We start from the raw sequence: 14353 nt of genomic DNA on the forward strand, positions 1-14353 counted from the left end.
TTGCACATTGTCATTTATTGGAACATAGGGTAGTCCTCTGAGCAAATAGGCATTGTCTATCTAAGTATCTATATTCTGTTCTACGTCCCTATGCTTCGGGTTAACCATCTAGGATACCTCTGTCTGAAGCAGATGCGAACAAGACACCGAGACAACCGGTTGCATATAACGGGGTCAGCAATGAGAGATTTTATTCATATACACGTTGTCTCCTCCTTCGACTAGCGTGAGCAGACGTAAGCGGTCAAAAACCCCGTCCATATCAGATATCGGAAAGCATTTGCCAATAAACATCACCGCTGCGAGCGTGTCGATAGTTTGAACCGTGGCATTTGGACGAATGATAGGCTGTCACGAAACGGTCATGCGCTTATTCCCTTCCGCCAGCGTAGTCATGACACGTGCGCAAAGTAATGTTATGAACGCTTCTTTATAGAGTCTTCTCGTGATAAGCAGCTCGATTGAGCTCTAGGCCTTGTTAACCACTCCAACTTCGATTTCGAGGATATCCCGGCAGCAGAAATTGGCAGCGTCATTGAGCAAGGCGTTGACTAGCATAAGAATGATCGGAAATTGGATGATGTGTTACGAACTGGCTTGAAGGGTGACTAGCCCTTCCGTTAGAATAATCGTCTTTTGGTCTCGGTTAGTGAAGCTTTCCTAGCTTGCCCTCGGATACGGTTAAGCCTTTGTCATGCCTGAATTGTGATTAGTCAAAACCTGCACAGACGGCTTAGACAGGCCCACCCCCTTTCGAAAATTTTACTTTTTCGTTCCCGTAACTTATGCGAAGATTAGATATAGGTTGTTTACCAGTATATAAAGCGACCCCTCACAATGCATTATTTTAGTTCACGGTTGTCCTAGCAGATGATTCTTGCACGTTGTTCTAATGCTTGCGCGAATCAGCAGTAGCCGTGTATCCAGCACGACGTCACGATCTCTTATAGCTCAGCGTTTTCAACTACCACATATAACGGTCAACATTGATAAATATCGACGCTTCAACGCATCTTCAGCACAAACTCGCAAGGTGGCAGCTAAAAAAGAATGGCATGACGCCTACCCTAATCCTCGCAACCAATCACCCGATGCTATCACTCGGGAAGATTTGCTCGAGCGCTTACAGAAAGACCAAAAGCCCGGCGTCGACTTTCTTCTGGTAGATCTCCGAAAAACAGACTATCAGGTAAGAGCACATCCAGTTCCGAGTACGCCGAGTCTGCTCTGACGGATCAAAGGGAGGGACAGTCAAGGGATCACTAAATATGCCTGCCCAGAGTCTCTACTATTCGCTCCCAACTCTGCTGAACATCTGCCAGCATGCCGGCATTGAATCGGTGATTTTCTACTGTGGTGAGCAGTATCTTGCTAACCTTTAGATGAGCTGGTGACTAATTCGTATTATCCAGGCTCATCCCAGCATCGTGGCAGTCGAGCTGCTGGGTGGTTCGATGATTTAATCAAGGACCGCCAGGTGGTTGGTGTTCGGAGCTTTATATTGCGTGATGGTGTCGGCGGCTGGGCTCGCGCAGGGGAGGAATACACCCGAATGATGGACGAGTACGATGCTCAAATCTGGACTAGCAAACAGATTTGATTTGGCATCTTGTTTTGATCTTGTATGCCGGTGTTTGCTGCATTTAATGGTGAATGAGTGGCTTGTGTAGAACGAGCAAAAGAAACCAATGTGTAAACTTTTTCTTGTGAGCCTCTGCTGTTTAGTGATGAACCTCGAAACATGACGAGTTGAGACGCACGAAGGCATACATTCCAAGCCTTCACGGTTGTCGATACGCAGCCAACCGCACTTTTCGCATGACGGAACGCTGTCAAGCATCCATGATCTGAACAACTTGAGTCATCGATATCAATATTCATTTCGGGGCACCAGCAGTCATGACCATCACCACTAAGAAAACCTTAGTAACTTGAAATTGCCCCAACCTCCATCACATTGAACTCGCTCGATCCAGAACAGTAGCTGTGGGCGTTTGCTGCCGTTTCTCGACCTTCTCATTCATCCTTTGCGATAGTGGCTCTCTCACCTATGCTCTTATAATCGCCATGGTATGTTTCCACCGGTTCCTCCGGGTTTTACGATTTGTCTCTGGAGCAAGCAAGGTAGTGAAGACTCCACAGATCATGAAGAGAGCAAAATTTTCCATACCGATCTTGTTCCTCAGTGGCCCAATTATGGCCTGAGAAATGAGCACCGATCTTTCCCGCAGTGGCCAAGATTGAGGCATGATCAGTCCGAGATCATGGAGAGAGCGCAGCCCTCTACCGGTAAGAGGTCTGAGTTTTGCTTTCGTCAGATGCTTCTGGCTCTAATTCATCCAGCACAGAACCGTTCCTTTTCCGAGATGATACTGAAGAGGTGTCAACAATTTCCAGGGCATCTCTGCCAGCATAATTTAATGGAGACTGTCGAGACTTGCCCAACTCTCCTGCAGCATCAGTCTTATAGTCGCTCTTGTTGGCGAGAGAATCACGTGGGTTTCGTTCTCCAGCATAAGCGGAGCCTTTACCGTAATGATCGCGGCGTGCGCCATGACATGCTTTGGACCTTGCCTTTAATTCCTTGGTTGGGTCCCCTCTGCACATCCCTAAGTGGTTGCCTCTTTCTTGGTCAGCGTGTGGTAACTGCAGGGTGGAGACAAGCATACTAATCTGTGGCTTCATTGTTCGATCTTGGAGTGTGACCATACTTGAAGCTTCCACCATCCAACATACTGTCGCAGTCGGGTGCAGCGTCTGTTGGCCCGACCTTAGTAAAGTATAGTAGAAGCGTGGACGTCGTACCACCCTTATCGTGGTATTTGCCTTGCCATGTCCGATCGGAACTGTCAAAGTGACCGGGAGTTGTGGTCTCCCGCACTTCTCGACGCTTGACGCAGCAGTCATGTCGCAGCCCGGAGGCAAGAACAACGTAGATAGTAAGCATACCTAAGAAATTTCCACGATCGCCAATATTGACATCAGCAGCGACGAGTACTGGATTCTGGTCACAAGCTCGCTGTTCGCTGGTAGCACATTTCTGAGACGGGACTATATCAACAAACGGAGCCTGTGCAGATCTCTGTGGACGTGGGCGTTGGTGGGAAGGGTCTTCGAAGATGACATTGTTCATACTAAGGAGAGAAACGAATATTGTCAAAAGCAAATTCGCTATGAAGTAGAACAAGAAACAAGAAGTCCTGTTAGGACTTACATGGCATGACGCAACAATCCCACAGCTTCCAGGGAAGGCCAGCACATTGAAAATGCCAATTGCAGTCATCTGACCCTTTCTGACTGACCCTGATGGCCGCATCCATAGGGCAATCTCACCGCTGTTTTCAAGAACCAGATCAACTGGATTCTCCTCAGTACTGGGTCGGTGCGACCAACGCAGAGCCGTACGTTGGGACTCGCAATGGTATCTGGCGGTTCGCAATCCTTCAACACCACCACCAGCTTGCGTATCCTTTGGCAGGTGGATGCGTATGTTCACAATTGCAAACCAGTCGTCAGCGCCGCAGGCTTCTACACTGTTCATGGCGGAGGATGAAGACGAAGGCAGATCGAGGTTGATGCCGGGAGGTAATCAGGATCGCCTGTTGGAGTGCGCAGAGGAATTCGTGAAATACACTATCGTGATGAGACCGCACTTCGCTTTGTTCAATGATCGATTCAGCGAACGAAAGTCATTGGTATATGCATGACAAGACCCAGAAAATTTCTGCGCCATCGGGCAAAGATAGGTAGAGCTCGTGTACTTAAGCACGAGGCTCTCTGGAAGAGACTAGATCCGATATGGTGATGAGAAATAGCAGCGGCGCTTCATAGATCCTGCAGGAACCAGAGCGTTTTGAGATGGAAGTGACCGGGATTGCTCAAAATTCATGATAGAATATTTCTATTAGCAAGCATCCGTACTATTGTACAGCAAAGTGTTGTAACATGCAGCACCGCAAGAGAAACACCTCACAATGTGTCTTTCCGATTCATTTTTTCGAACTCCGTTCTATTCGAAGCCTGTAGCGTATGTGCCTATGCACTAGTCGTGCCAGTTCCACCGAACAGCAATCCATTTCACCAAGTAGACAAGGGATATCAGGACCGGCACTTCGATCAATGGCCCCACTGTGGTCGCCAATGCCTCGTCACTGTTAGCACCAAATGTAGCGACGGCCACAGCAATGGCCAGCTCGAAATTGTTGCTGGCTGCGGTAAAACTTTGCGTTGCTGCAAGCTTGTATCCGAAACCCAGGCGTTTTGTGATTAACAAGGTCAGGAAGAAGATGATCACAAAGTAGACGATAAGTGGCGCAGCCACGCGGACGACCGAGACGATTTGATGGACGACTTGCTTGCCCTGGGAGGCGAAAAGGACCAGAACGGTGTAAAGAAGTCCAATCAGTGACCATGGAGCTATCCATTTGAGAAATGTTCGCTCGTACCAAGTGGCATTGACCGCTCGGAGGATGAAACGGGTGGCGATAGCTGCTCCAAGTGGTAATCCGAGGAAGACTCCAACGCTCTTGGCGACCGTGGAATATGAGACTTGAGAGCTTTCACTGTGACTGATGACGTTGACGAAGAGAATTGCTAGTGGTGCGTAGAGAACCATTTGCAGTATGGAGTTAAAAGCGACGAGAATGGCGCAATATTCTTCATCGCCACCTGCGAGACCCGTCCAGATGAGGACCTTGAGAGTTGATCGTCAGCATGAAATCAGATAGGAGGAATGGGATGTTGCAAACTAACCATGGCAATGCAGCGGGCCAAGCCCACGAATATCAGACCATTACGAAGATCAGGCTTGTCCGGCAGAAAGGCCCAAGCCAGACCGAGCTTTCTTGTCAGCATTCGCTGAATGGTATTTGAGAGGATGGAGCATACCATAACGAGTGGTGCAATGATCCAGTTGACAATGACGCTGAATACTAGCTGTACCCATATCTGACGATGCGCAAAGACGCGGTGTAAAGTCTCATATTTCACCTTGCACAAGATGGGATACATCATCACCAATAGACCGACAGCTGTACCAAACGCACATTGCCAGTCAGCAATCGAACTTTAAGACAACATCGTAAAGGAAATAACCATACCTATCGGTACCGAGACATTGACGAATTTGCCTTTCTGCAACGCAGGTCCGACGCTATCGACGAAATTGCCGAGTAAGATGCCAATAACGATGGCTAAAAAGATCCAGAGGACGAGAAGACGGTCTAACCAACCCAGGCCGGCGTAGACTGATTTTTTGTGTGCCATCAGTTGTTGGTCGTGCTGCTTTTCGACATCAGTGCTGGTAGGTGGGCCTTGCATGTGTTGAATCGCCTTGTCGTCGAGACTGGTATCTGAGGTTTCTTGGGGGCCGGCCATTTTTATATAACCAAAAAGGACAATTCGTGGAAATGTAAAACTTGTAATCTGTGCAAATATGAGGTGGAACGTCAAGAGACTTGTAGACGTGATAGATGTGAGAGTAGAAGGGCACTTCTTGAAATGCTTTATGTATCATGCGTATACTGGGAAAAAATGAAGAAGGAAGCTTTTAGAAAGCAACACTAGAAGAGCTGTCAACGTACTGGGCAGTGAGCCGACGAATGAAATTTCGTCGAGGACTAAGTGCTTCACCAATGAGAAGCCCCCAATGAGTCAGTGCTCTCACAGAAGTCGCTGGTTGCTCAGTCATTCTCTGCCAATGGAATCACATTGGTGACAATACGAAAGTACAGCTTTCCTGTATTTTCCATGCCAGCACATTTACTCATCTCTTTCAAGTGACTAGGCAGTTCTGAGTGCTATTCTCCTCCCATCTACCAGAATTTGTGTTTGAAAGCATTCGGAGTGCTATTCTCCTTCCATCTACCAGAATTTGTGATTGAAAGCATTCGCAGCCACTTCCTTGAATTCCTTCAGCTGAAAGTCTTGCGAAGAGTGGGGAAACTGAGGAATGTTGGACTTTGTAGCTCAAGGTTGTGCTTAGCTCTCAGAACGAACAACTGATGTTAAAACGCACTTTGCAATCATCTGTGGTTCGATACAATGTTCTCTCCGCTGTAAGTCGACGTAGTCCGTTCTCAGGGCCTTCTCGTCCCCTCTCAACGTTCTTATGATACATCTGGTCTGCCTGTACGTACTTCCCTTGGTCTTGAAGCATCGTCACTAGATTGCATGCGCGAGTCAGCGCGTCAGGGTGATCTGCTCCCAATGTCTTCTCGAATGCTGCCAGCGCTTGCCGGCTCATCTCCTCCGCCTGAACGTACTTTGCTTCATCTTGGGGTTGTCAAGGTGTGAAGATGATCTGCTCCTATGGCCTTGGTATACCCCGCCAGCGCTCGCCGATTCATCTCCTCTGCCTGCTCATACCTTCCTTGAAGTTGAATCACCGTCGCCAGGCTGCTCACCCACATCAGCGTGTCCGGTTGATAGTACCCCAGTGCTTCCTCATGATTCTCCAGCGCTTGCCAGCTAATCTGCTCCGCCTCTTCGTACTTTCCTTGGTGTTGAAGCACCTGCCCTAGATCTCTCATCACCTTCATATGCCTCAGGCCCAAGGAAAGTATCAAGGGGCAAAAAGAGCAAGCAAACCGACAAGCGCTTGAAGGGTACGCTATCGTTGGGGAATTCATCAGGACACACTGACGAGTTTGAATGATCTGCAACCCTATTCCAAGACCGAGCGAGGACGAAAAAGCCCGAGGAGGCGTATCGGCAAGCTCAAAGGGGCAGGAAGGAAGCATGGTGAGCAGATCACCCTGATAATCTGACTTGCGTAAGCAATCTTGCGGCCGTGCTTCAAGATCGACAATTGGACAACGAGGCTGAAGAGATGCATCAAAAAGTGCTGGCAGATTACCAGAAGGCGCTAGGAACAGGCTATTTCTGCTCACGCGAGGGGAAGAACATTCAAGTACGGATTATGGCGAGGAAGGTTTTCTAAGACCCGGTTTATCCAGTCTGCAGGCATTCGGCTATGACTTAAGAGTCCAAGCTATAGTCAACCTCGAATGCGCTCTCATATGTGGAAACCTAAATGGAGAATACGTCTCTTCAATTTGAGAAGGACTTTGAACACCTCACAAACCTTGCTCGGCGAACAAACTTTGCGGATCAAGTGATGATAGGCACAATGCGCCATAGTTTCTCGGTCAACCTAGACCGACCGACCTATTCTGAGTTCATCTATTGAAAAAATGGCCCCGAGCCGTATCACACTACATCAGTTGACCGTCTCATCGTCGAAGATTGTTTTTCTTCTTGCTGCAACGGAGTCGAGACATTTACAGCTGTTTGGCTTTCACCCGTGCTTCCCTTAGCGAGTTGGACTAGCTGCTGCTGAAGTGCAACTATGTAATCGACCGCACTCTCCACTGTGGTTGCTTTCGATAGCCCTCTGCCCTCTCTGATCAAATGGGAGGGAGGGATTATTCCTTGCAGTCTTTGAATGGCCCGTGGAAGACGGTCCCTGCGACCCCGTTCGTTTAATACGTGCATAGCCTTTCTTGACAACGTGAGAGCGACGAAAGACTGCGAATAATACAATCCATGATCAGAATGGTCTCCGTCCTGCATATGCTCGTAGTTCGATTTAGTAACTTGTGGACAGTGTGAACTTTTGACTGAACGTCCAGCTGGGGTCTCTGTTGAAGTATGGTAAGCGATGTACAATGAGGCCCCGGATGGTTGGACAATGAGCTTACGAGTTTCCCCTTGTGGCTCCTCGACTTTTTTTTAAGCCATTGGACAGTTGAAGCCTTGCGACCAAGTTTACATCCGAGTTTGTGCTTCAGCCCCGTCGATGTGCTTCTCGAATCAACAACGAGCGGTGGTGAACGCGAAACTATCCTGTACAATAATGTAAAGAGACTGGTTGGAAACTGACGTTCACGAAATCAGGTCTGCGCCCTGATGGTGATAGGCCTTGCTTCGAAAGAATGGGCAGGTCGGAGGCGAATCGCACAGGGATGGTTTTAATGTTTCACCACTCCATGCTGTCTATATCCCAGTGCGGCACGAGCAGCTGTCACTTTCAGCATGCTTGGGCGTCAGTATGTGCATGTCATGTAGCCAAGAACATTCCTAGGGAGATTCCAGCCCCTCTCGTAGTCAGAGATGCCATACCTAATTTCCTTGTCGCGTCAGGCGGTCGGAGTAGGCAAAAGGCGCAGGCTAGCCGACCACTAAAATGCTGGCAATGACTAAGTGGCTAGATGTCTACAAGCAACCTCAGTCGTTTCGTCGAGACGCAGACGGCGACTGCCGAAGAACTTCTTCTTGTTAAAAACTATCTAAGTCGAACAGGAGGCTGGTGCACCCTTGTCAGCCAATAAGACCTCCGGCCTAGTCCACGCCGTTTTCGCAACCTGGCAATCCTTAAGTTTCCATCACAATTGCTTCGGTTCATCGAGCCGGTATACCAAGATATACTTTCTGACTTACAGTGAGCTACAAATGTCTTGAACTGGGGAAGTCTGACCTTACTAGGTCTGTTCCTACCACGCCCAAGTATATGGAAGCGAGGAAAAGCCGCGGCTGAAGTCCTAGATCACCACGGATGGAGACACCGCTCCGGCAGCAACCAACTGGGCAAGTGGGCTGTTATCCTCTAGGACAAGTTGGTCCTGTGAGTGAGCACCGAGTCTCTGATCCGATCGAGGATAGACGTTGTCCAGTAGATGAAGTTGAGAAGGACAGCGACAGAACCTCACGACATTCGCCGCCAGAGCCATGTCACTCGCATGGATCTCCAGTTTCACGACCAATGCATTGTTTGGACTATTCTGCTTGCCATGCGGATGACATGGTGTCATTGATTGCATTCATGTTGATGGCACGGATGCAACATAACAGCACTATGAAGTTGACTTTATGTACCGCCACTAGATTCCATTCACGAACAACTCCGAGCATTTCTGTGATCGACTATCTGCAGCGCCTAGCAGTTTGTGCCAGACTGAGCAACTCAGTCCTGTTGGGTATGGTATGTTACATCGACAGAATATGCACCTTATGCCCCGAATTTGCTGTCACTGGCTTAACAGCCCACCGACTGCTTGTGACTACTGCAGTCATTGCTAGTAAGGTGCTCAGTGATTACTTGCCGTCCCACAAGACATATGCAAGGGTTGGAGGAGTCACGGCGAAGGAGCTTGCCATACTAGAACTGTACTATCTGAAGAAGGTGGATTGGCGGGTCTCTCTTAACGCCGCACACCTTTATCACTGTTACATGTTGCTTGTGGAAGGAAAGTACACACTGGGCTTCAGAAACAAGAGCACTGCAGCATAGCTCGGGGATGGTGCGCTGTGGATCTTGCACCCGGACCGGATGAATCCGAGCCTCGAAGTCCAGGAAGGTGACAGGTTCTGCATCAATGTTGAATTCGCGATCTGCCCACCGTGCTTCCAAGGTGATTTGCCCACATAATACCGTGCGGTCGTATCCCACATGAAGGGTTGTGGTGTGCATACTTTTCGGTGATTGCTCAATGCTTCCTGTCATATGCTTAAAATGTTAAGCCTGTGGAGAGCAGCGCCACTCAATGCCACAAAAGCTCCGCGAAGTCTGAAGCATAATATGACGATCCTCGCCGTCACGGCGTCACGGCAATACAACGCACCGGCCCGTAGAACTGCTTCTACATCCATGCCTTCCAGATCCTTCTAGCCACCTTGTCCTCATGGAACCCCAAGACGGAGCAGGACATATGTACTGCGCCGTCAGCAAAATCTCCTGGGACTTAGGTCCAAGTCATTGACTCATTGCACTGCCTAGAGAGCTGGACATCGAGGTCGTTCCCTATCCATGAGTTCAAATATCGAGAGGTTCGTAACTCCGCAGGAACGCCTTTCGCCACAGCCCAGCTCGTGCCAAACATCCTCATGAGCGTCTTGACCTCTTAAATTTGCGAGAATGTTCGCAGCTTCTTCGCACGACGTTTCACCGACCCATGGGCCGCCAACTCCCTCCGACACAGCACAGCAACACGGGATCAGGTGACTAGCGGATGAAGGTACACAGAGTTGGGCTCCAGGTCTGCTACCGTGGGCCATATCATCCTTGACTGATTGGTTTCCAGGCGCACCCGCAGATCGTCGGTGGAGTATACGAGGATGTGGCTCGACATGCTCCAACTCTATCGTACTGACAACAGGCTCTGATGGCGACCTAATAAATCGTGGGAGCATTCGAGGTTCGGGAGCATTCTCTTCTCTTGCATGCGCTGACCTTGCAGCAACAGGATCGCATTCACTTGGCGTCGCAACGTCATCTTTGGTTTCAGCGACGGGTTCGAGGCTCGGTAATGGAGCATTAACACCTAGCCATATATACTCGACGTTCGTTTGTCGTGAAGACCTCGGTGTGCAAGCATCTGGATGACAGGCAGTTTCCTGGAGGTATTTGTCGATGTGGTATCTGCTGACCCCAAACTGAATTTCCAGCAGCCATTTCAGGAGTCGATTCTCACAATTGACCTGCTGAGCCGCAATTTGAACCTCCTTTGTGGCGGAAATTCCGTCGGTTTCGAGCTTCCTGACACGTTGCTCGAGTTCTTTTACGTAGGATTGACGTCGGGCGCGGAAGTTGCGCTGGTTAACACGATTTCTATCGGTTAATCGTCGTTGCGGTATGTCCTAGTTGCACTTTAGCAGGGCTTTTCAAGGGCAAACGCAGGGGATTGAAGTCCGCATACCGCATTAGCCATTTCGTCCGTCTCCGGAGATGATGGGTGCGCAAATATGGCCGCGTACTTCTTCTCCAGGTGCTTTTCTGACCTGGCGGCTACACAGTCAGAGGAACAAGAGGGCAAACAACGAAGCTTGCAGTCAGCGCCTGGTGGCGCACTTATGTCACGTGCACGGCCCCGCAATGACATTTCTTGGTGGCAGTGACCAATCACCGGTGGTGAGTGACTAAGTACACACCAGCAAAAAATCCTTCCCGATTGATGGTCTCGGGCCGCATAGATACAGAAACCCATCGTGAGCCTGACCGCCGATTTGGTTTCCTCTTTCCATCCCTCGTGTTATGAGATTGGGAAGTGATAACAGGTTCGCGCGTGTTCCTACGACGCATTATTCAAGACTATTAGCCTTGATAACAGTTCTAGCCCCAAGTGTCAAAAGTTCCTTGTTGGGTGTTAGTTCGGTGAGCCCTTTCAGGCCTCGACGTCATACGATGCCCGCTGCTACAATACCTCAACATGTTCTGACCTGTGCCGAAGCGCAGGAGGCTCCTTCAGAATCCCGAAAAGTCATCGAACGGGGATCTTAACAATACGGCGTCTATGCGCGCGGTGATAAGACCGCAGCGACATGCTCAATTTGCGTATCGACAACTTTCTATACCGCCATCACTTGACGACCCAGCCCTTCGATCCAGATATCGACCGTTCCTTCTTCCCAACAACATCACCAAGCACGACTGGATTAGCAGATTGGAACTTGCAACTGTGACTGAAATGGCATACAATGATCTGAAGCTGACGGGCGAGAGGATTAAAGTCCTGGTGCTGTATGGCAGTCTTCGGTCGAGGTGAGTTAGAAATATAGATTTCCACCAGGAACGGCAAGCTAACTCTCCTGAGGTCTTACTCCAGACTTCTGGCGTTTGAAATATCCCTCATCCTTTGGCGACTCGGCTGTGATGTGCGAATTTACGACCCAAAAGATCTGCCCATGAAGGATGATGAGCAGCATAGTCATCCAAAGGTGCAGGAACTCCGGGAACTCAGCCGATGGAGTGATGGGCACTTTTGGGTGTCACCTGAACAACACGGTAACATGACCGCTGTCTTCAAGAATCAAATCGACTGGATCCCTCTGAGTACGGGTTCGGTGCGGCCAACCCAGGGACGTACTTTGGGATTGGCAATGGTCTCTGGCGGTTCACAGTCGTTCAATACGGTCAATAACCTTCGCGTTCTCGGGCGATGGATGCGAATGTTCACGATCCCTAACCAGTCGTCGGTTCCCAAGGCCTACTCCTTATTTACTGACCAGGACGCGGATGAAGACAGTTCAAGGCTGATGCCAGGCGGCAACTGGGACAGGTTAGTGGACTGCGCTGAGGAGTTCGTCAAATATACGATGATCATGCGACCCCACTTCGCCTTCTTCAACGACCGCTTCAGTGAACGGGAAGCGCTCCCCAAAGTTTAAGGTAGCAGAGGTCTGTTGGTCTCAGGAATGCGGGAAGCCCCTAAGTCACCTATAGGCTAGTTTACCATAGAATATAGAATGCAGTGAGAAGGTTATGGGTTGCGGCACGCTGGCAATTTTGCGAATCATTTTGACGGGGTGAACTCAGGCGGCAAAGGCATACAAAGGGGCTTCCGAATATCCGTTGTCTTTTTGTAAGCGAGAAATACAGTAACAAGAATCGACTTCACAGCCTGTTGTTATCCCTCCCAAAGTTGGATAGCATATCGTAGTTTGATAGGACTTCAACACCCAACTTTGGCACGCCAATAGGGCAAACTCGCGAATTACAGAAGTTCGGCGAAGTACCTTAGTAATTCACGCTCCGCCACAGAGCGCAGACAGCCACCGGCAGGACTTCCATGAAATGACACAAGCCACGCCCCTCAAAATCCAATGGAAGTGAGGGAATGACACCTATTGTTGGGCCACGAAAACGCAATTATCATTGCCGTTTTCGGGCCATGTCTGACCCCAATTCAGTAGGTTTCCTACGGCACTCGTGAGACGAAGCGTACAAGGTGTGCGTAAGTTGAACTAACGTCAATGAATCTAGAAGACGAAAAACGAAAAGGGAGAAGCTTTCAAGCGTTCTGTTTAACACATGAAGATAGGTTTAATCTAACTATATAGTCTATCAGCCCGCGAGCCGGAGGATCTCAGCTATCTGGCGTTTTAGTCTGGGCATACAGTCCTGTAGCACAATTTGTACCATCATGATCCGTCCTAGTCTTTCCAGTTCCAACGTCCGGCAATCCATCTGACAAGATAAACCAAGGAAATCAAAACCGGCACTTCAATCAGTGGGCCTACAGTCGTTGCCAGGGCCTCGTCGCTGTTAGCGCCGAACGTCGCCACGGCGACCGCAATAGCCAACTCAAAATTATTGCTGGCTGCGGTTGCTAGCTCGTATCCGAACCGTAGACGCTTTGTAATCATGAGAGTCAGGAAGAAGATGACCACGAAATACACGATCAGAGGAGCCGCAACCCGGACAACCGAGACAATTTGATGGACGACTCGCTTCCCTTGAGACGCAAACAGGACCAAGATAGTGTAGAGGAGGCCGAGGAGTGACCACGGAGCGATCCACTTGAGGAATTTTTTTTCGTACCAGTTAGCGTTGATAGCCCGCAGGATGAAGCGCGTGGCAATGGCAGCCCCCAGAGGTATTCCAAGGAAAACTCCGACACTTCTGGCGACAGTGGAGTAGGACACCTCCGACGCGCCACCACCGCTTATGACATTGACAAACAGGATCGCCAACGGCGCATATAGGACCATCTGCAGGATAAAGTTGACAGCCACAAGAATGGCACAGTACTCCTCATCCCCGCCTGCAAGGCCTGTCCAGATCAAGACCTGTGCCACAGCATGTTAGCTAGTATAGCAGCACACGAGTTCTCGCGGCCTTACCATGGCAATACAGCGCGCTAGTCCGACAAATATTAGACCGGGTCGAAGGCCCGGTTCATCAGGCAGGAAAGCCCGGGCCAATCCCAGCTTTACAATCAGTAAGGAACCGACAAAGATGCTTCCGAGTCGAAGATACCATGAGAAGAGGTGCAATAACCCAGTTGGCCACGATGCTAAAGCCTCAAGTTGTATCCAAACTTGGCGGTGAGCGAAGATGCGGTGCAGCGTCTCGTACTTGACTTTGCAGAGAATATGATACATCATAACCAACAGTCCGACGGCTGTAGTGTAAGTCGTAGAGTCAGCGTAGCCTTGAGACGAATTTACCGATCGGAATCGACACGTCCACAAATTTTCCCTTCTGAAGAGCTGGTCCAACGTCGTTCACAAAATTGCCGAGTAAGATGCCCACAACTATCGCAAGCAGATCCAGAGGACGAGCAACCGGTCTAGCCATCCCAGACCCGCATAAACCGATTTCTTCGGTTGAACTTGCTCTTCTGTCGTAAGCTTCTCGACGTCTGCGCCATTGGGAGATAGAGACGCATGGCGCTGTGAAGAATTGTGATCTGGCTCAAGGTTGAGCACCTGCTGCGAAGAGCTCATGATGGTCTCCAGAAAAGTTTGGTTGTTGTCTGCTCTGCCTAGACTTGAAGTTAGGAAAATATTGGCGGACATACCACTGGAGGTACCGGCATTGCCATGGACGGAAACCCATCCACGTTAGCACTGGATG

At 49.6% G+C, this 14353-nt stretch overlaps 5 protein-coding genes across 5 annotated transcripts; 1 reads left to right on the top strand and 4 right to left on the bottom strand.

Moving 5' to 3' along the window:
• Positions 1–2283: 2283 nt before the first annotated feature.
• PV06_11333 (uncharacterized protein) lies at positions 2284–3541 on the bottom strand (the record flags this gene model as incomplete). The annotated part of the gene is made up of 2 exons (XM_016412986.1): positions 2284–2623; positions 2712–3541. The coding sequence occupies 2 exons, from the start codon at positions 3539–3541 to the stop codon at positions 2284–2286; spliced, it is 1170 nt and encodes a 389-aa protein (XP_016256608.1).
• Positions 3542–4042: 501 nt separating this feature from the next.
• On the bottom strand, positions 4043–5376 carry PV06_11334 (arsenical-resistance protein; the record flags this gene model as incomplete). The annotated part of the gene is made up of 4 exons (XM_016412987.1): positions 4043–4693; positions 4753–4839; positions 4888–5030; positions 5100–5376. The coding sequence occupies 4 exons, from the start codon at positions 5374–5376 to the stop codon at positions 4043–4045; spliced, it is 1158 nt and encodes a 385-aa protein (XP_016256609.1).
• Positions 5377–9771: 4395 nt separating this feature from the next.
• On the bottom strand, positions 9772–10706 carry PV06_11335 (uncharacterized protein; the record flags this gene model as incomplete). Its single annotated transcript, XM_016412988.1, has 2 exons — positions 9772–10635; positions 10695–10706. The coding sequence occupies 2 exons, from the start codon at positions 10704–10706 to the stop codon at positions 9772–9774; spliced, it is 876 nt and encodes a 291-aa protein (XP_016256610.1).
• Positions 10707–11288: 582 nt separating this feature from the next.
• Positions 11289–12162, top strand: PV06_11336 (arsenical resistance protein ArsH; the record flags this gene model as incomplete). Its single annotated transcript, XM_016412989.1, has 2 exons — positions 11289–11536; positions 11565–12162. The coding sequence occupies 2 exons, from the start codon at positions 11289–11291 to the stop codon at positions 12160–12162; spliced, it is 846 nt and encodes a 281-aa protein (XP_016256611.1).
• Positions 12163–12927: 765 nt separating this feature from the next.
• Positions 12928–14223, bottom strand: PV06_11337 (arsenical-resistance protein; the record flags this gene model as incomplete). Its single annotated transcript, XM_016412990.1, has 4 exons — positions 12928–13563; positions 13618–13898; positions 13945–14031; positions 14082–14223. The coding sequence occupies 4 exons, from the start codon at positions 14221–14223 to the stop codon at positions 12928–12930; spliced, it is 1146 nt and encodes a 381-aa protein (XP_016256612.1).
• Positions 14224–14353: the final 130 nt, after the last annotated feature.

Source organism: Exophiala oligosperma, assembly GCF_000835515.1.
Source record: "Exophiala oligosperma strain CBS 72588 unplaced genomic scaffold supercont1.28, whole genome shotgun sequence".
Lineage (NCBI taxonomy): Eukaryota > Fungi > Ascomycota > Eurotiomycetes > Chaetothyriales > Herpotrichiellaceae > Exophiala > Exophiala oligosperma.